The sequence below is a fragment of the Colletotrichum graminicola genome, assembly GCF_000149035.1.
Source record: "Colletotrichum graminicola M1.001 genomic scaffold supercont1.5, whole genome shotgun sequence".
Classification (NCBI taxonomy): Eukaryota; Fungi; Ascomycota; class Sordariomycetes; order Glomerellales; family Glomerellaceae; genus Colletotrichum; species Colletotrichum graminicola.
This window is the reverse complement of record NW_007361009.1, coordinates 623,099-644,050: the sequence shown is the minus strand read 5'-3', so window position 1 is coordinate 644,050 and position 20,952 is coordinate 623,099. Positions and strand designations below refer to the sequence as shown.

Below are 20,952 nucleotides of genomic sequence, written 5' to 3'. Positions count from 1 at the left end.
CCGACACGGCACCACGGGCTCGCGCTTCGGTTGCATCGCAGGAGCTCCCTGCTCCTCCCTCCTCCCCTCCTTCCCTCCCTCTCTCTCGCTTGCTTTCTTCTTTATCCATCCTGCTTACCCGTCCTCGGTCCTCGTCCTTGGCCGGCGTCCGTGTTTCTTTCTCCCTCTTCTCCCGCCTTTTCTCCTCCCACTCTCCCACTTAACCCTCTGCGTCCCTGTGCTCCGTAGATTCCGCTGAGACGCAGGGCCTTGACACAAATTTGAGAGACCCTAAGCCCATATCTCCGGACCTGGTCCTTAGACTGAGTCCCCATAGATCAGACGCCGCGCAGAGAAAAAAGCATGATACAAGGGCAATCAGAGACAGTACATGAGCTGCCGCGCTCGAAATCCGTACCCGCCCATGCTATTTTTGCTATAGTTCCCTAATCTAACGGTAGGGCCAGGTACTTCCACCGCCACCCTCCCTATAGGTACCTCCAGTACGTACCGCCCAGGCTTACATTTCTTCCCCCTGCGCCATTGCACAGAGGGCGAGATGCATGCGGTACTTTATCCAACCTTGGATAACTTGTCTCTGATCCCTCAAAGGATGAAAGCACACACTCTCACTGCACCCACGACATGTCCCCATAGTATCCGTACAGTGTACTGCTGAAGGGTGACTTGAGATACCGATACTTTGCCTTCCCACCCCCAGGCAGTTCCAAGCCCCCCATCTGGTTCCTAGCACCCAGAACCCAGCGACAGGTACTCCCACCCCCTCCCAGCGGGTTTTTGGGTAACGCTGTCATCAAACACCGCGACAGCACCTCCCGGCCCCTTTAGCCAAAATAATTCTTGTCCCCTTCCGACCACTCCCTTCCAATTCTATTACTCCCTCGCACGAACCACACTCTCCCAACCAAACACCACAGCACAAACCTCAGACGGCCCTCGACGGCGACGACGACAACGAAGACAACGACAACGACAACGACGACGACGACGACGACGACGACGACGTTACGCTGAACACCCACGGTCGCTCGTTTCATCTCTACGCACCGCTCGACGATCATCCGCTTTAATTCGACTTTTTACGTTCGAGGTTGCCGACACTGGATCGCTCGACAAGCAGCGCGTCGTCCCTCTCCCATCCGGGACCACTGTTGCGGCCGGACGAGGCCATCCTGGAGGACCACTCGGGTTGATCGGGCTGCTCGCCCGCACACCAGGAGATCACGATGGCGCCCACGATCGAACAAGGGCCCAACGCCGTTCTCGATCCTGCTAATGGCCCTGCCAACGACCCTGCCAACGACCCGGAGAATCCTACCCTGCGGACAAGATGGGCCACCCGCAAAATGACGATAAAGAGCAGCAATAAGAAAAGGCTTTCTCTAATGCATCGCAACACACACAAGAAGAACAACAGCGAAAAGAGCCGTAGCTCCGGCGGCACCGAATCCCTGCAGACTGAAAACAACACCGTACAATCTGACTCTGAAGAAGGCAATGGCGGCAGGAAAGTCTTCTTCAACCTCCCTTTGCCCCCGGAACTCCTGGATGAGGAGGGCCACCCGAGCCAGCACTTTCCAAGGAACAAGATTCGGACGGCCAAGTACACACCCCTTAGCTTTGTACCCAAGAACCTGTGGTTTCAGTTCCAAAATATCGCCAACATCTTTTTCCTTTTCCTTGTTATCCTTGTGGTAAGTCGGACTCGAGGCGTGCCCCCGCCCCCCTGACCTCCTTGAACATGTTTCCAACTCTCTACAGTTCTTCCCCATCTTTGGTGGCACGAATCCAGGCCTCAATTCCGTGCCCCTGATTTTTATCGTTGTCGTCACAGCAATTAAGGACGCCGTCGAAGACTATCGCCGTACTATTCTCGATATTGAGTTGAACAATGCCCCCGTTCATCGCCTGGGAAACTGGAATAATGTCAATGTCGAGGAGGACAACGTCTCGCTCTGGAGACGCGTCAAGAAGGCTCACAGTCGCTTCTTCGGCCTCATCTGGCACGCAATCGAGAGCGTCTGGTCGAAGAAGGCGAGGCGAGAGCTTGCCATGCGCAGGAACCCCCAATCCGCAGACGCGCCGCGGCCTTCAATCGAAACCCACGCCGGCCCCCGAGACTCCTTGGCTTCGCCGCATTCTGGTCGCGACTCTTTCGTCTCCGCACGTGAAGATATCCAAATGACACCAGTCCCATCTCCATTGCCGCGCCAGAATCTGGAGGTGCCTCAGCCAGACGACCACAAGCGAGCAAGAGAGTTGATGCAGCGCAAGGGAGATGTGCTTAACCGAAACTTGCCGAGCAAGGGCGAGGCCCGGTTCCACAAAGATCACTGGAAAGACCTTAAAGTCGGTGACTTTGTGCGCATTTACAACGATGATGAGCTCCCAGCTGACATCATTGTCCTGTCCACATCCGACCCAGACGGAGCATGCTACGTCGAGACGAAGAATTTGGACGGTGAGACGAACTTGAAAGTGCGACAGGCCCTCAGGTGCGGCAGGTCTTTGAAGCACGCGAGAGATTGCGAACGAGCGCAATTCTGGATCGAAAGTGAAGCCCCCCAGCCCAACCTTTACAAATATAACGGTGCTATCAGATGGTACCAATCCTTCGACGACGAGGCGGAACCCGAACTGATGACCGAGCCTATTTCGATTGACAATATGCTCCTCCGTGGATGCAATCTTAGGAACACAGAGTGGGCCCTCGGAGTGGTCGCTTTTACCGGACACGACACCAAGATCATGATTAACTCTGGTATCACTCCCAGTAAGCGCGCTCGAATTGCTCGGGAGATGAACTGGAACGTCATCTGCAACTTTGGCTTTCTGTTCATCCTGTGTATTTTGTCGGCCATTATCAACGGTGTTGCGTGGGCGAAGACAGATGCTTCGTTGCACTTCTTCGACTTCGGGTCGATAGGAGACTCGGCACCCATGTCCGGCTTTATCACCTTTTGGGCGGCCATCATCGTCTTCCAGAACTTGATCCCAATTGCGCTTTACATCACCCTTGAAATCGTCCGACTACTTCAAGCAATCTTCATCTACAGCGATGTCGAGATGTACTACGAGCCGCTCGACCAACCTTGTATTCCGAAATCCTGGAACATCTCCGACGATCTGGGCCAGATTGAATACATCTTCTCGGACAAGACTGGCACATTGACGCAGAATGTCATGGAGTTCAAGAAAGCCACCATCAACGGGCAGCCCTACGGCGAGGCTTACACGGAGGCACAGGCTGGCATGCAAAAGCGACTGGGCGTCGATGTTGAGAAGGAGGCTGCTGAAGCTCGAGCCGAGATTGCGGATGCTAAAGTCCGTGCGGTCGATGGCCTACGAGACCTGCACAATAACCCTTATCTCCACGACGAGGATCTTACCTTCATCGCCCCTGACTTTGTTGCCGATCTGGCGGGCGACTCCGGCAAAGAGCAACAGATAGCAAACGAGCATTTCATGCTTTGTCTCGCCCTGTGCCATACAGTTATTGCAGAGAAGGTACCTGGCTCGCCGCCGAAGATGAACTTCAAGGCGCAGTCCCCTGATGAGGCGGCGCTAGTTGCGACGGCCCGTGACATGGGTTTCACGGTGCTTGGTAGCTCTCAGGAGGGTATCAACCTGAACGTCATGGGCGAGGATCGCTTTTACCCCATACTGAACACCATCGAGTTCAACTCGAGCAGAAAGCGAATGAGCGCGATTGTGCGGATGCCCGACAACCGAATCCTCCTTATCTGTAAGGGAGCAGACAGTATCATCTATTCGCGTCTCAAGCGGGGCGAGCAGCAAGAGCTCCGCAAGGCCACCGCTGAGCACCTTGAGATGTTCGCCCGTGAAGGCTTGAGAACGCTTTGCATAGCGCAACGCGAGCTTACCGAGCAGCAATACCAGGCTTGGCGCAAAGAATACGATATCGCTGCCTCAGCCTTGGAACATCGAGAGGAGAGGATGGAGGAGGTTGCCGACCATCTCGAACGCGAGCTGACTCTGCTCGGAGGTACCGCCATTGAAGACAGGCTGCAAGATGGCGTGCCGGACACCATCGCCCTCCTTGGCGACGCCGGTATCAAGCTCTGGGTTCTCACTGGCGACAAAGTTGAAACGGCTATCAACATCGGCTTTTCTTGTAACCTTTTGAACAACGATATGGAACTCATTCACCTGAAAGTTGACGAAGATGAGACCGGCGAAACTCCCGACGACCATTTCCTCAGCATTCTGGAACAGGAACTCGACAAGTACCTCCAGGAATTCGGCATGACGGGCGACGACGATGATTTGGCGAAGGCTAAGAAGAACCACGAGCCTCCCGCCCCAACACACGGCCTCGTCATCGATGGCTTCTCTCTCAAGTGGGTTCTTCACGACGCCCTAAAGCAAAAGTTTCTGCTTCTTTGCAAGCAGTGCAAGTCGGTCCTCTGCTGCCGTGTCAGCCCTGCTCAAAAGGCGGCTGTGGTGTCCATGGTGAAGAACGGCCTCGATGTCATGACCCTGTCCATTGGAGACGGTGCTAATGACGTCGCCATGATTCAAGAGGCGGATGTCGGTGTCGGCATTGCCGGCGAGGAAGGTCGACAGGCCGTCATGTCATCGGACTATGCGATCGCCCAATTCCGATTCCTCTCGCGGCTGGTCCTTGTTCATGGTCGATGGTCATACCGCCGGCTCGGGGAGACCGTCGCCAACTTCTTCTACAAAAACGTGGTCTGGGTATTTGGTATCTTCTGGTATCAAATCTACTGTGACTTTGACGTCACATATATCTACGAGTACACCTACATTCTGCTTTTCAACCTGCTCTTCACCTCGGTCCCGGTCGTAGTCATGGGGGTTTTGGATCAAGACGTTTCGGACAAGGTCTCGCTCGCAGTACCCCAGCTGTATCGCCGGGGCATCGAACGAGCGGAGTGGACGCAGACCAAGTTCTGGTAAGTTTAGTCACAGCTGTGGCCGTGGATGCGCTGCTAATTTGCCTATAGGCTATATATGATTGACGGCGTCTACCAATCCGTCATGGTTTTCTACATTCCGTACCTAACTGTGGTTAGCACGAGTTTCGTCACCAAGAACGGCTTGAACATCGAAGACAGGACGCGACTCGGCGCCTACATTGCGCACCCTGCCGTTTTCGTTATCAACGCCTACATTCTCATCAACACATACCGTTGGGACTGGATCATGATAACGATTGTCGTCCTGAGTGACGTCATGATCTTTATCGTCACCGGCATCTACACGGCTACCGAGGCATCCATGTTCTTTTACCAGGCCGCCCCGCAGGTATACGCCCAGGCATCGTTTTGGGCAGTCTTCTTCATTGTACCCGTTATTAGCCTCTTCCCCCGGTTTGCGATCAAGGCGATTCAAAAGGTGTACTTTCCTTACGACGTCGACATCATCCGCGAGCAAGAACGTCAAGGCAAATTCTCTCGTCTCGCCCAGGGCGACGAAGCGACGACGGTCGTTGGGGAGCAGGAGGCGAGCAAGACACCGTCAAACTCGTCTGACAGCTCACGCAAGGGTAAGCATATGCACTATGCCAGTGTGGATGAGGACAGAAGGCCAATCTATCCACCTTCAGTTGCTACACACACGACGCACAACCCGCGGAGCCAAAACGGCAGCGATGGCACCAATTACACAGGTCATCGCCAATCGATGGACATGGCGCAAACGCAGTCCCTCGACATGACCCCTCCAATGCGAGCCTCCTTCGAACGATCTCGCCCCTCGTACGATCGAGCCAGACCGTCTTACGACCGAATCCGCGCCTCGATGGACCGCACACGAGCCAGTTTCGAGGCCAGTAACGACTTTACGTCTGCCGCCCGACTTTCCCGTATAGAGTCGAGCCAATCCTATAGCGACCGGTTCCATCCTCGAAGACTACGAGGTCTGTCATTGACGAAGAGTGCCAACATGTAGCGCCCGCTCTGCCCCACGACCGACTCGAATTATCCTTGTATTATACCTCGCCTCGCCCTCGAGGCAGGGCATTGTTTCTTTTTGCTGTTTTGTTGATATCCCCCGATGCATCACGATCTGCATGAGCGATCTACGACATTCTCACCCTCGCGTACCAGCGACACCCGATGCCTTGTCACCCTCAACCTCCCGTCTGCTTCTCTTTCGGTTTTGCAGGTTTATTATTCACTTTTTGGTCTTTTGTTTTGATATTATCGTATAGGGGATTCCTATTGCGACGGCGTTCACGGAAGCAAAGGAATGCAAGACTCGGACGGCATTTTCCGTGCAAGTTTTGGTGTGCATCCTAGAATCGAGTGAAGAGGGGGCGCTAGGAAACAGTCCATGCTGCAGATGCTGGAACCTCTACTTGGGGGCCTCAGGGGCGTTGTGGCTTGGTGGGCTGACCAAAGTGATGGCACACGTCGTGCCGGCACTGCCTTCTTTGCACATAGGCGCGAACAGTAGCAGGAGAAATACGCGAAAGCCGAAACACATAATAACAGAGGAGCTTGGAGACGAGCAAAAGGAGATAGAAGTTAACTTTTACGTAAACTGTTAACACAGGATATTGATTCTGGTCCATGGTGACTGAATGCAAATGTATCTCTGTGTCGTTCCATTAAATCTCATCAACAAGGTCAATTCTACCGCCTATCAGTCATATGTAACACAGCCGTCGGGGTCCGTCATGATGCTGGGGTTCCCCGTCTAACACGCAGGTACCATCAACGGTGTCGCGGCCCCTGTATCAACGCTTGACCCCTACCAAAGGCTAAAGTCACAATAGGCAGTAGCCACTAGCGAAGGTAGAAGGCGGGACTCGACCGGGGCAAGCTCACCCGAGCTCCTGCTGATTTCATGCCAAGAGCAACTGAGCGACTTCAGGGATCTTCTTGGAGAGACTCTCTCCCACCCTCTCTCACTCTCCCTATCCGCAGGAACAAAATCACAATTGCGACCTCAGAGGACGACGGCCTTGCAACAACAAGCCGCCGCAACACCCGGCTCAGGTCGACTCCAAGATGGACACACAATTTTTGGACGAGGTCGCCGAGCGGATCAACTCGTACATTGAAGCCATCCCGTATGCCACTGCCTGCTGAATGGCGCCACTTCTGGCTCTCGGAAAACTAAAGCTAACTCGACGTATTGGTGGCAGACCCGGCGTTCCCCAGTACCTCTTCGCTGCGGTCGCAATTGCCTTCAGTATCTGGCTCCTACACTTGGCGCAGGCTTGGAACGAAGACAAAGCCATCACCTACACCGTCCCTCCGCCCAAGATTCCTGACGAGCATTCGATCGTTGAGGAGACCAACGTCAAGGTACGACATATCACAATACCAAGCATACGGAGTGCCCCATATGGCTGACGCAAACTCTACCCACCCAGATCTCCGGCACGACCGCAGTTCAGTGCTACGCCCCGGCTACCGGCCAGTTTCTTGGCTTCATCAACCCCTCTACCCCGGCGTCCATCGACCGTGCTGTTGATGCAGCCCACGCAGCGCAGACGAAATGGAAGAAGACGACCTTCCGCGAGCGCCGTCGCGTGCTCCGTACGATGCTACAACACGTCCTTGACAACCAGGAAGCCATCTGCCGCGCCGCTTGCCTCGACTCCGGCAAAACCATGGTCGACGCCCAGTTAGGCGAGATCCTCGTCACCGTCGAGAAGCTCACCTGGACGTTGAATCATGGCGAGAAAGCCCTCCGCCCGAGCCCGCGACCCACGAACCTCCTCATGGCATACAAGCAGAACGAGGTGCGGTATGAACCGCTTGGCGTGGTTGGAGCGCTCGTGAGCTGGAACTACCCGTTCCACAACCTCATTGGGCCCATCATTTCGAGCATATTTTCTGGGAACGGTGTTCTGGTCAAGGTCTCTGAACAGACGGCATGGAGCTCGCAGTACTTCACCAGTATCGCGAGGGGTGCCCTCATCGCCCACGGATATGACCCTGCCTTGATCCAGACGGTGGTGTGCTGGCCCCAGACAGCTAACCACATAACCTCCCACCCCAAGATATCTCACTTGACCTTTATTGGTTCCCGCTCTGTGTGCTTGAAGGTTGCCGCGTCGGCTGCCAAGTCGCTTACGCCTCTCATCGCTGAGCTTGGTGGCAAGGATCCTTCCATTGTTCTCGACTCTGCCGCCAAGGATTTGAACCGTGTTATTGATATTCTCATGCGCGGAACTTTCCAGGCTTCCGGTCAGAACTGCATCGGCATTGAGCGAATCATTGCTACGCCAAAGCTTTACGAACAGCTGGTTTCCACGCTTGCACCGAAAGTTCAGGCCCTCCGCCTGGGCCCCACTGCAGATGTGGGAGCCATGATCTCCGATGCTAACTTTGATCGGCTGGAGGCCCTCATCGAAAAGGCTCTTAAACAAGGTGCTCGTCTCCTTGCCGGTGGCAAGCGCCACATCCATCCCGAATATCCCAAGGGCCACTACTTCACCCCAACACTTCTCGTTGATGTTACTCCAGACATGGATATTGCCAACGAGGAATGCTTCGGTCCCGTCATGACCGTCATGCGCGCTCCAGGCCCGGATGCCGAGTCCGTGCTATCCGTGGCCAACGCGCCAGACTTTGGTCTTGGCGCTTCCATATTTGGCAGCGACAACGACCCCGTACTCGGCGTCGTCGTTGATGGCCTCAATACTGGAATGGTAGCCATCAATGACTTTGGCGCAACCTATGCTGTACAGCTTCCATTCGGTGGCGTCGGAGGCTCTGGCTACGGACGCTTCGCTGGCGAGGAGGGGCTTAGGGGCCTCTGCAACATCAAGAGCATTTGTGTCGACCGCTTCGGCTGGCTGGGCGTTCGCACCTCCATCCCGCCACCTGTCAGGTATCCTGTGCCGGATCAGGAGCGCAGTTGGCGGTTCACGAGAGGGGTTGTAAACGTGGGATATGCACAGGGCCTTGTAGGACAGCTCAAGGGACTTTTCGACATTACGAAGAACATTTGATTCAATGGCTGAGGAGAACGCGGGAGCTACATAATGACATGTATGAAGTATTAGAGGTGGCGGACCAGAAGCACATGTATATAGGTTAATTCACAGCATCCCGCATTGCTTCGAAGCTTTCTGAATTGCCTTCATCTAACCTGGCCGATCCATTTCCTAGATATTTGTCTCCCCACCCGAACTTTGTTTTTAGTCCGCAAATTCTCATTCTGGGTGAAGTAGGTTATAACGACAGTCTACATATTTTCTCGTCTCTCTTGTGCAACAACGCTCTCGGACGCGCCCGTCTCCACGCACACGGAGGCTGTGGACGATGTATAGCGCCGCCGGTATCGAGGCAAACGTTAACGCGCCACAGGAGCGCCCTTTACATACACAAGAGCCTGCCGAGACCAATACGTGACAGGCGTAACTCGCGCCACCTCGAAGGAAGGTGAGTGAACCTGAGAGACGACGGCGTTGTTACAGGGAGGAGTTGGTCACATTATATCTGTGGACAAGCAAGTAAATAAATCATCGGCTCACAGTTGATTATTGCGAAACGTGGCCACTCTTCCGGTTCCTCCGACAGTAACGCCCTATTCAGGCAGGCTCTCCAGGCGCCGTGCTGCAACCTCAGAGATAACACGACCTGTTCTAACACAGGGAGATAAGGGTGTAGGTTGACATACATGACAACATCAAACCCTGGGCAAGGAATTAACGGCATTGTATCAAGCAAGATGGATATGAATCATTAGCTGCAGCCCTATTCCATTTTGGCAACCTCATCAAAGCATTCTGAATAGACCGCCCCAATAATTTTCGTCACATCTGTCCCCGTATGATCGTCACCCTTCGACGTAACCCAAGGCTCGCTGGAAAATGCAGTTATATCTAATCACCAAGCATTACCGCCAGAAGAAGCGCCCCAGGCAGAAGCGGCCTCGGGCTCCTCCTTCTTGGTCTCGTTGCTGGCATCATCGCCACCGCCGTTACCACCACCACCCCACGCACCATCAGCAACATCAGCATCGTCACCGCCATAGTCCTCGTTGGACCAGCCTCCATCACCACCAGAGACGCCAAGGTGGGCAACACCAGCCTCCTCGGGGTCAAAGTCGCTCTCGGTCTCAAACTTGAGATGCTCCAGGCCCTTTCCGGTAGGCTTGTAAGGTTCGAGGAAAGGGGGGATCTCTTGTTTCGTCTCCAAGAGGGTGCGAACGAGAACACTGGTAATGGGCTCGTCACGCTCGGTGTAAAAAGAGGTAGCTATACCCCGCTGGCCCATGCGACCTGTGCGACCTTTTCTGGTTGTTAGCGCTGTGTAATAAAGACAATAAGGCTAACAGCCAGAGCGCCTTACCAATTCGGTGGGTGTACTCCTCGATGCCACCATGGTCCATGCTGGGAAGATCATAGTTGATGACATGGTTCACATTCTTCACGTCGATGCCGCGAGCGCTGATTCCAGTGGCAATCAGAATGGGGGACTTTCCGGCACGGAAAGCGCGCATGGAAGCCTCACGCTCAAGTTGAGTGCGGTCGCTGTGCATCGATGTGCAAGGAAATCCTATGTTGTACAAAAAGTCGTCGAGATCATCAGCCGTACGCTTGCTGTTGACGAAGATGATCGTGCGGCAAGCAGGCAGCGAATTGATGTGCTCCTTGAGAGCTGTCTTCTTGTCGAAGGGAGCTACCTCGAAGACTCTCTGCATAATGTTGGCATGGGTGCTGCCAATGCGGCCAATGTTGATGCGAACACTGGAAGAAGAGAGATGCTCCTTGGCAAGATCGCGAAGAGGCTTAGGGAAGGTGGCTGAGAAGAGCATGTACTTGATGTTGCCCTCCTGCTGCTCTGTAAAGAAAGTAAGGATCGGCAGCCCATGGTATAAGCGGCAAAGGGAGGAAAATGGCACTTACCACCACCAGTCATGATGACATCGAACTCCTCGCGCCAGTCATCGTGAAGCATCTCATCAGCCTCGTCGAAGACCATGTATCGCAGTCGGCGAAGCGAAAGAACATCCGGGCGCTGAATGAAGTCGCATAGGCGACCAGGGGATGCAATGAGGACATCACATCCCTTGCCGAGCTGCTGGATTTGATCGCGGATCGGACCACCGCCGTAGGCGACACAAGGACGAAGCATGGTGCGATAGCAGAACTTACGGGCTTCATTGAAGATCTGGATGGCGAGCTCGCGGGTGGGGCAAACAATGACCACCAGAGGCTCCGCGCGAACCCACAACTGACCAAGCTCGACCTCAGCAGGGTTGGGTCGAGGAGCAGCCAGTTTCTTAGCCTTGCCCATGAGTTTGTTGAGTACCGGAATGAGGTAGGCGGCGGTCTTGCCGGAACCTATTTTGCATGTTAGCCATAACGGTCAAATAATCTAAGCACAGTGTCGAGATGACTTGCCAGTCTGAGCGACGGCAACTACATCGAGGCCCTTATGGATGGCTGGCAGGGTGTACTTCTGGATGGGAGTAGGAGCGTCATATCCGGCAAGCTCCACGTTTTCCATCATGACGGGATGTAGGCCGGCATCCTTGTAGGACTGAACAGGGTGGACCCGGATGGTACCCTCCTGTGTGACTTCGATGGTGGAGATGCTAGAATTTGTGAGTCGCGTTCAGAACTTGGGGTTGGAATACTTACGCCGAGAAGTCGATGCCGGTGTGGTCGCGGCGGGTATCAGGGTCACCGAAAAGGGCCAGCTCAAGTTCCGGGAACTTAGGACCAACATCGCCGAACTCATCGTTCCACTCGTAGACGGCACCGTTGCCCTCCCAATCAGCGGTCTCAACGGGGCCCTGTTTGGAAAACTCCTCGTAATCGTAAGGAAGAGGCGTAGTCCACGCCTTGCCCTCACTGTCAAGGGCAGCGGCAGGCGCCTTCTTATCCAAACCATCGGATGGGAGAGCAGACTGCATATCGGTGGTGTCGAAGGCGGACATATCTAACCGAGGAAAGTCTGTTTGGCTCGCAACGATTAGATCATACCGAATCGCCAAATGTGATGTTTCATGCCCACTTACCAGGATCGTTTGTCCAATGCGGCATGCGATTTTGCTGATTGAAGGAAGGGCTGGACGAGGCGAAAACCTTTGGTTGGCTGTGTACTCCAGTTAGTCAAGTTGGGAAGAAAAGGAAGCAATGCTTGCAAGAGAAGAGTGGTATTGTGCGGTGGAAGCGATGTAGGAGAAGCTACGGGCAATACGAACTGCCTTTGAATTGAGGGAAGGAAGGAGTGAGTACGGTTAGAAGGCAAGAAGTGGAAGGAGAAGGGAATATCAAAGTTGGGAGAGATGTGTACCTCAGTGTCTGTGGAAAAGAAAGTGTGAAGACGAAAACTGCTGTCGATGGGGTTTGCAAGTGAAAGCTTTCCCACTACAGAGCGTCTCGGTATATGGTTATAAAGACGCGCAGGCCGAGGCGACAAAAAGTTGAAAAAACAACAATCGTAGTGATGATGGAGGTGAGAATAGGAGATGGCTTTGCGGAAGGGAAAAAACTGAAGTCTCTTACCTCTCAAAGCAGGGTTCAGAATGTCAAAGTGTGGCCTCCTGACGAGATCCTTTTCGTCAGACTGCGTTGGGGTGGAGAAAAGAAGAGGTGGGAAGAAGCAAGCAAGGTATAAATACGAATGAGGGCGGCCAGTTGACTGGAGGAAGGTGGGAAGGCAGTTCGGAATCTCCTTCTTGAGAGGAGGAGGAAGGCACAATGGACCCTTCTGCCTTGAGGTAGGAGAGTCTGGCCCGGCTGGAGATGATTGACCATCGTGATGTACCGGACCAAAGTAAACACTAAGCATAAGCTGGTACCACGCAGATATGAATATCATGTGCTCTTCGTCTATCGAGAGTTGTACATCAATCGCCCTTTGGACTAATGCAGTATTGACCAGGGCTTTGACAAGAACCCAAAGAGGCGAGGTTTTCTTTGTAGATGATTGGTTTGGAGGGTCCGGGAAACATCCTGCTCGCCATCGCTTTGATTACATGAGTGAAACCACAACGACCCTCCTTGGCATATAAGACAGTCGGATGCCGGAGGCAGACAGAACTTTCGCCGTGTCTATTCTGAGGAACTACTTCAACAATCAACAACTTGAAGCAAAGGTAAACTTTGGAGAATAAGGGTCCCACCAAAGTGAGACGGGTATCATTGTATCCATCCAACGAATGCTGTACTAGCCAATAGCCCGGAATTTCCGTGGACACCTTGCATGATGCTAGTATCGTATTCCTCGCCAGTCATTTCCCTCGTGTATATGGTATCTCTTTGATGAAGAGTGGATAAGCATGGCAATATCGAAGCCACCTCTTCTGCCCTACCAGCCGTTGTGGCGCTCAGACGGACGGCCGCTGCTGACGTCTATATGTGGCGCCGAACTCCCACTGTATGTGAGATGTTGGACCACCTGAATCATGTAGGGGAATACGCTCGGTTAACGAAGGTCACGATCGTCCATAGACAATGACATCGCCTTGCAGGGTTTCACGGCCCCGAATTTACGGATAGTTAATGAACCAGTGCGGGCTCAATGCCTCACCACAAGTCAAGGAGGTCTTGAGGCTCAACAGCGGACGTTGCCTCATATCCCCCCATGCCCTCGGTCAGGGCTAGGTCCATCTGGACCGCTGATCTTCCGATGGCACCGCCCTCCTTTTTGGCCTGCTCTACGCCACGGTTGAAGGAGTCCAAGAACCTCCTGTGGAAAACACGCTGCCGGGATTCACGGTCGTTGTACATCTCGGCTTCCTCGTCTCGGCGGGATCCGAAGAGGTTGAGATACGCAAATGGATTCGGTGTCCGAGGGACGCGGTACATGTTGTCGGCGCGAGCATAGGGATTGCTCGGCGCGGCGATCTCAGGCTTGAGCCCGGCCTGGAGGAACCTGGCCAGGACGGCGATCTGCCTTGCATGAGACTGCGCGTCCTTGGTCCGCAGACCCGTCTTGGGTGCGGTTGACCACCCGGTGCTGGTCTTGACGGTCCAGCCCATCAGCGCACAGAAGCTGTTCAGTGTCTTGACCCAGCCGCCGGGGCAGCTGACGATTTCGTTTTCGGCGACATCCAATAGCCACTCGAGGACGGATAGGGAGTCATTGCTGATGTCGGCGGAGAGGTGGGTCATGCCAGCGCGAGTGTACATGATGCACCTCTCGGCGTGATGCTTGACTTCTGCGTCGGGTAGGGCTTTGAAAAGCTTCAGCAACTGGGTGCGTACCGGCCCCGAAGCGTCGGAGACCAAGGGCAGAAGCTTGCCCAACACTGTTGCGGTTCCGACGGGGTTGTTGCCAGCCAACACTTGACTAGTCAGATGTGCCAACGACTCCTTACGCTGCTTGTCTGCTCGTGATGTCGAGGCCAAAGAGAGATTGTGCTTGAACTGGGTTGCGTTGTCAGGGGCTTCAGTCGAAAGCTTCTGATGGCCCATGGCAATGGACTTTGCTTTGAAGCTAGTGTCTGTGAAGTTGGCAGGCTTGACCTTTGTCTTTCCGACCTTGAACTTTGGTTTCTGTGGGAGAGTGTCAGATACACCGACATCAGAGGGAGCTCTTCGATGCGATTCAGCCACATCTCACTGAGATCATCTTACTGCAAAGTCCTTGGCCTTTTCCTTCTTTTTTCTCGTGCTGGAACCCATGATGGCTGTTGTTCAAATGCCTTTGATTCGAAAGGCTTTGGGAATAACACAAAATATCCGCACGCTTTGATTGTCTTAGCAAGCAGGATTTTGCGATTACGGCTGCTGCGATGGCAATAAGTTTTCACATGAGATATGGCTTGTACCGAAAGGGTCAAACCCCTGCCTGATCGGGAGCCAGAAAATTTCAGCGGTCAGCGACGGCAGAACTTTGTCAAACCCAAGCTCTCCTAGCCGCCCCCCCACCACGTTGGTAGGCTGTTACCCCGTGAATCCTAGCTCCAGTTAAGGTGTAGTACCTTGGGCACTCTGGCTTATCCAGCCTTACAGACGAGAGCCGACCCAGCCTTTTGGGAACACACACATTTGCCTAGAAGACAAAAGGGTTACATCACCCTTAACCGACGTCAAACTTCGAATCTTCAATTGCTTGACTACAAGAGACGTACGGACGAATGACACCCTGCCGTTTTTGATCTCCAGACACCGCTAGCCAGAAACCATGGCCGACACAGTAGTAACCGTGAGAGCGACTTCGAACCCCTCTACAGCGATGGCGTCATAGCTAAACAAGAATGTGCCCCCCCTTCGCAGAACAACGGACCCGACGCGCTGGACGAGACCCTCACGCGACTCTCCAAGAAGCCCGGCGTCAAGGCCACTGTCATTCTCGATCGAGTCACGGGCGCGATCCTGCGGACAAGCGGCCAGCTCTCCTCTTTCAACGCGGCAACTTTGGCAACAGGGCAGGGTTCGTTCTCTGGCGAGGGCGCCGCCGGACAGCAACAAAACGGTGAAGAACAACCGCAGGGCCTGGAGGATTTTGCTGCCAAGGTTTGGAACTGGGTTAATGCATCGGGTACTCTAGTGCTGGACCTGGACACCGAGGTAAGAGGACATGGTCCCTTTAACCGTGGTGACGTATCGAGAGCTTGGATGGAGCGCTGACCATGGGGAACAGGACGAGTTGAAGCTGCTGAGGCTACGGACAAAGAAACAGGAGCTGGTCATCGTACCTGATCCGAAATATCTCCTTATCGTGGTACACGACACACCGCCGGCCTGAGAACGGCTATTGCCAGCTCATCGTCACCGATTTGGCTACCGTTTTACGACGCCTCCAACTTGACCGTGCCAGGAGCAGGCGCTCCGTGCGAATAAATTATGACGAGCTGACTCGCACGTCTTTACATATGTGCGCGCAAGCTTTTTCTAAGGGAGAGGATGATTTTAGATGAACGGCCGAGGAGGCAGAATAATGATACCCTGAAATTACCACCACAAGCCGTTCCGTGCGTGTGCCGGGCAGCTTGAAATTAAGGCGGATTATAATGAAAAATGGACAAAGAAAAGAAAGAAAAAAAACCCCCCAAAAAAACTCAAAAGAAGAAAAGTCAGAACCTATGTCGCCCTGTATGGCAGCACTCCAAAAGCCCTCCGAGTTACTATGTAGTTCGGAAACCCTCTGACAATTCCGAGCATTGCTTGCCCCTTTGCGGCAAACGATCTGTGCGCCGTGTTGCTGGCCCCAGCTGCCACGCATTGTCTCTTTGTCTGTAACAGGTTTTGACATCAACTAAACTAGCAGCCGGGCGATCTAGTTGCTTAATGCCACACCGCGGTCTAGCGGCCCGCCGATTGGCATAAATATCATGGTGCCGGCGCCGAGATATGTATCGTCACACGCCGAACGACGGACGGGTAAGTGGGTTGCAACCAGGTCTGAATAGTGCGGGTGACTTGCTGGACGAATCACTCGCCCATGCTCGATTGTGGTGCCCCCTTACACCGCCATGGACTCAAATTAAAGGCCCCTTGCTTCCCCTTGAAGAAGAACTTCATGTCACAGCACACACAACCACGTTCGGTCGGTACGGGGATCTTGACCAGTCGGCAGCCCGAGTCCGTACGCATCTTCGGCGCAGCCGTTTCAGCAACTTATGGCGCGTTCCTGCCGCGATTGTGGGGCACGACTGCAAGTGTTTTCACGGAGTCATCGGCTTTCCTGGGCTTCTTGGCTGCGTATACTCCATCGCAAGGGGAGATTGGGGCTGGCTGCATTAGAGTTTCCTTTAACCTTTCCAATTCTGGACGAGATTGCCTCAACAGCCCATCCAGTCAAGGTCATATACGGTGTAACCTTCTATATTGAAATCGCGTCAATGGAGGAAAGGGCTTCACTATTAGTGGGCCATCTTGCTGGCTATCATCAAAATTGTTCTTGGGACGTGCGGGAACTCCGAAGACAATTCTCGTGGCCCCTTGCGATCTTGTGATGCTTATGACAGCGGCTTATGCCATTCCAAGATGATGTACGGAGCTTAGCCGAACCTATCAATTTTTATTCATTTTTTTTTTTTTTCAATAAAGGGAAAAAAGAAAGACACCCTTTCCCCTTTCGGGCTCTCAAGGATATGAGACGAAGATGTTCGAGTACGATGGAGAAAGTAAACAGCCCACGGGTTCTGATGGTTGTCACACTCGGAACCATATTAGCATGTCGTCTCATGTCAATGCAGATCAGGCCCCCAGCTGTCCGGTGCTTGTGCTTTTGGGATGGGGACCTGAGTTGACCAAGTCACAGCCGGGGGGGGGGGGGGGGGGGTTGGTTCGGTTCCGCCAATGTCGTGTGCCGTGTGTCGTTCTCGCCGAAGCAGCGAGGTAATGTATGTCGTTTGCCGCGCGCGGTTAAGCTCCCCTTTGTCGCCGGCCCTTCCGCGAGGGCCTTGGAATAATAGTCCAAGTAGGCGAAAGACACGAGACCCCATGGACTAGAGACGGGTGTCTCAACATGTGGTGCAGACTTCCCAAACTTATCGTCAGCTGAGAGGATAGAAGCTTGCCCCAACACCCACCCCGTCAGGAACCGTCAGGAACGGGTCCTTGTGAACCCACCCGTTCAGGTATTGGTGACGCCCCAGCCGAAGCTCAGCGTTCGAGAACAACGGCCGAAGCAAAGGGGGACGATGATCTTTGATGCTTGCGCCCCCGGGGGCGGCTGGCTTGGCTGAGTTGCCGAAGATGGACATGTCTCCAAGCCACACGCGGCGCCCCTTCGGGTCTACCCTAATGGTGGCACAGCGCTCGGGGGTCAGTGTGACGGGCTGGCAAAGACAGTGATGACGGCAGCTTCAAGTATGGAGAAGGAATGATCTACTGGATCACATCCATTCGCGATATTTGGCACAGCACCCCTAGATCGGTCCTTGTAATTCCACTTCTGCACTAGCTTCTGCAGACGTTAGGTATACCGGTACTTGCATCTTCTCCTAGCAGATACAGATGCGACCTCTAATGTCATTCTTGCTTCTCTCCCGACCCCCCCCCCCCCCCCCCCCCCCTCCATTTCCTTTCTTTTTCTTCTTCTTTTGCCTCGTCCTCGACTTGTATATGCTTTGCAGAGAAGTACTCGGGGAGGGGCGTGAGAATCAGAAACCAACGATTTCGGTGTGCGTTAAAAACTTATCTTGATTTATTTTTGATCCATTGCCCAGAGAAGGAAACAAACACAACCCAGATGAGCAAACACCATGCGGGAAAGCCCACCGCAGCTGCAACACGACGAATCCCTTCAGCTCATCATCCTTGAGACGGGAGCCATCACGGTGCCACACTTATGTGACATGGCATCTGACTGGCCGTGGGAGTGGAGGGAGAGTAGTTTGTGTGGGATGCGGATCATTCATTCATAACTACCTACCTAATCAGAAAAAGATGAAGAAAAAAAGTCAGAGAGACACACGCCCAGGAAGAGAGGAAGAGATACACCCCTGTTCTGGAGGATCAGCGAGGATCGTGTCTCGGAAATATTCACATGCCCGCGAGCTGGCTGGCTGGCTGGCGGCACCTGCCCTCGACATTTTCTGGTTCTGTTCCGCTATATGGGTATTTATTTCTTGCCTCATTTCCCACTCAGATTCCACAGATGGAGCCGGCCCCATCCTTCCTCGGTTTCTTCGGTTTCGTTCTTCGTTTTCCTTTTTCCAGAAGCCCCAGGCCCACCGGTGAGTTGTAGCCGGATATCCGTACACGGGACTCGAATGTCGTGTTTTGTTGCAACCTGGCGATCATGGATCCCCTTGCCTGCCGGGTCTTCTTCGCTTTCAGACTCTCTTTGCGCATCTTTCTAGCTTATCGCTGGCAACGGACCTTGCCATTAGCATGCAAATAGCCATGCGAGGCAAAAGCAAGCAGGAGGGTGAGCGCGGCAGGGCTGTAATGCACCCTCTATGCAGTCTGACATCGATGATGAAGAAAGGCGTAACTTTGGCTGGTACTGTTTCGGTGAAATGAGCTTAGCCGTCAAACCAAGAACATGACGCCCCCCCCTGTGGCTGCCCTGCGACCAACCGAAGCGACCATGGAACTTTGCTGGCCGTCATCTCTTGTTGTTTTCCTGCCCTTCCATGCTTTCCCGCTCTGCGCTAGCTCCCACGAGAAGATACGAGGCGGGAGGGCAGGAGGACAGTGTCATTTGAATCTGGGACATGGCCTATAAACTAGGTAGATAGCTAGTACGGGACGAGCGACCGATGAAATCACAACACGCAGGGTACACGACGGCCATCCATGCCTGCAAAGCGCGGAACATCCATACTTACGCACCCCGCCACCCTCCCCCGGTTCCACTGAGGCGCACAGATGACGAACGAAAGGAAGCTCCTTGATGGGCTTTTTTTTTTTTGTCGTTGTTGTTGATTTTCCCCCATGCTTTTTCTTCTCTGCCGTCTCCACGACTCTCCTAATTTCCCTACCAGCCTGCCTCACCATGGGTATCTGACGTGGACTTGCCAAGAGATCTGAGACTGCCCTGCTGCCCACCACCCCTCTTGCTATTCGGGTCACGGCCATGGCCACGGCTGCCTCCTCCTCGCGCCCTCTTTCTGCCCTGGCCGCACCTCTGGCTCCCAGGGTCGGCTGCTATATTCAGATACGTGAAGTAATCAAGTCAAGGACGCTCTCTCCCGCAGTAGGGGCTGAGCATGGAAACCCCCCCTGCCCTTGCTTGGTGTAGGTATGCGGCGTATGGCTGGAACGAGGGGTACACCAACAAAGTGGGCATGGCCATGATCCTCGCCTGTCCTATCCCGTCATGATTTGCACCAATCGTCCGTCCAGTCAGAGGGGTCACCTTTGATGTGCTGGGCTGGACTTTTGGGGGGGGGGGGGGGGGGGGCCTTTAGGCCTGCCCGCCCTCTCTAGATGAAGTCCAGTGCAGAGGAGGAAGCAAGAAGAGTGGACGATAACAAGAACGAAGTGCCACCCCCCTGCCTTGGCAGCCATCTGGCCGTGTTTCTCTTGTTGATTCGCATTCATTTCTTGTTTTAACAACCCATCGCCTAGCCGTCAACTGTCGTAGACTACATCTGTCTCTTTCTCTCTCCCTCTCTTTTTTATCTACAGGTCTTCCCCCTCCCTTCTTCATGCCTGTCTTCCTAGCTCTCCTCTCACTTGCTTGAGTGCCAACTCATTATCGTTCACTCGCATTCACCCATCTGTATCTAGCAGCAACGGCTGCTTGGCTGGAATTCGCATCCCGTCTTCCCGCTGCAACCTACGAGAGTTTAACCGCGCTGCAGGAACTTGGATTTGCACCGTTCACCGTCGTCGGCGATAAGACGTCAGCCCCTCCCTTGTCCAACGAACGACGCCACTTTTGATTAGCAACCCCAGCCAAGATTCACGCTTGGAAGGTCGCCACAAGAGAACAGGATTTCCGGCGGCAGCGAGGAGGAATTGCGGGTTGGAAAAACCAAGGCAGAAGCGTTGGAAAAGAAGAAGACGGGGACAGCACCAACGGATGAGACGAACACGGCGAGAAGCTTTTATCCCATCACGACAGCTCCAGCACCACAACAAACGACTTAACACCCAAGATGCCGTCGTTGTCGTTGCTCAGACGAGGGCACAAACATGACCAGCAACGAACGGTATCCCCGCAAAAGCAGCAACTGCAACAACAGCCGCAACTGTCGCCACGACACGAGGATGACAGAGAAGACGGCCCTGAACGACAGCTGTCGGACTCGTCCGGGCCCGAGGGAACGGGAGTGCGAGATCGCAAGTTCTCCACACGGGATCTCTTTGGGGGGCTGCTGAGTCGCAACAAAGGCCGGAGCAGCAACCGCAGCGCGTCGGCGGCAGCGTCGTCAACAAAGTCGGGGCGGGGAACAGGTGCCGAGTCGCCAACGAAGGTTCCTGTAAGTCGAACGTCTCCTTCAAGTCAATCAATTAGGTAGTGTACATCGTGCACCGCCCCTTCTTGTTCCATTTACCTTGACGCCTTCGGTTTCCGAGAACGTCGTTCACCTGTAAATCTATCTCACATCTGATTTGTGGTCGCGGTGGTTCCCTTCCTCCGTCTG

General features: G+C 54.0%; 5 protein-coding genes across 5 annotated transcripts; 3 read left to right on the top strand and 2 right to left on the bottom strand.

Annotated features, from left to right (window-relative positions):
- Positions 1-1,226: 1,226 nt before the first annotated feature.
- GLRG_02548 (phospholipid-translocating P-type ATPase) lies at positions 1,227-5,934 on the top strand (the record flags this gene model as incomplete). The annotated part of the gene is made up of 3 exons (XM_008092557.1): positions 1,227-1,694; positions 1,762-4,937; positions 4,989-5,934. 3 exons carry the CDS (start codon positions 1,227-1,229, stop codon positions 5,932-5,934), a joined length of 4,590 nt encoding a protein of 1,529 aa, XP_008090748.1.
- A 1,064-nt stretch (positions 5,935-6,998) lies between these two features.
- GLRG_02547 (aldehyde dehydrogenase) lies at positions 6,999-8,953 on the top strand (the record flags this gene model as incomplete). The annotated part of the gene is made up of 3 exons (XM_008092556.1): positions 6,999-7,060; positions 7,136-7,298; positions 7,367-8,953. 3 exons carry the CDS (start codon positions 6,999-7,001, stop codon positions 8,951-8,953), a joined length of 1,812 nt encoding a protein of 603 aa, XP_008090747.1.
- Positions 8,954-9,833: 880 nt separating this feature from the next.
- On the bottom strand, positions 9,834-11,892 carry GLRG_02546 (DEAD/DEAH box helicase; the record flags this gene model as incomplete). The annotated part of the gene is made up of 5 exons (XM_008092555.1): positions 9,834-10,237; positions 10,299-10,790; positions 10,856-11,293; positions 11,354-11,547; positions 11,594-11,892. 5 exons carry the CDS (start codon positions 11,890-11,892, stop codon positions 9,834-9,836), a joined length of 1,827 nt encoding a protein of 608 aa, XP_008090746.1.
- A 1,594-nt stretch (positions 11,893-13,486) lies between these two features.
- On the bottom strand, positions 13,487-14,587 carry GLRG_02545 (pre-rRNA-processing protein IPI1; the record flags this gene model as incomplete). Its single annotated transcript, XM_008092554.1, has 2 exons — positions 13,487-14,458; positions 14,540-14,587. 2 exons carry the CDS (start codon positions 14,585-14,587, stop codon positions 13,487-13,489), a joined length of 1,020 nt encoding a protein of 339 aa, XP_008090745.1.
- A 502-nt stretch (positions 14,588-15,089) lies between these two features.
- GLRG_02544 (uncharacterized protein) lies at positions 15,090-15,653 on the top strand (the record flags this gene model as incomplete). Its single annotated transcript, XM_008092553.1, has 3 exons — positions 15,090-15,110; positions 15,182-15,475; positions 15,549-15,653. 3 exons carry the CDS (start codon positions 15,090-15,092, stop codon positions 15,651-15,653), a joined length of 420 nt encoding a protein of 139 aa, XP_008090744.1.
- Between the last annotated feature and the right edge of the window lie 5,299 nt (positions 15,654-20,952).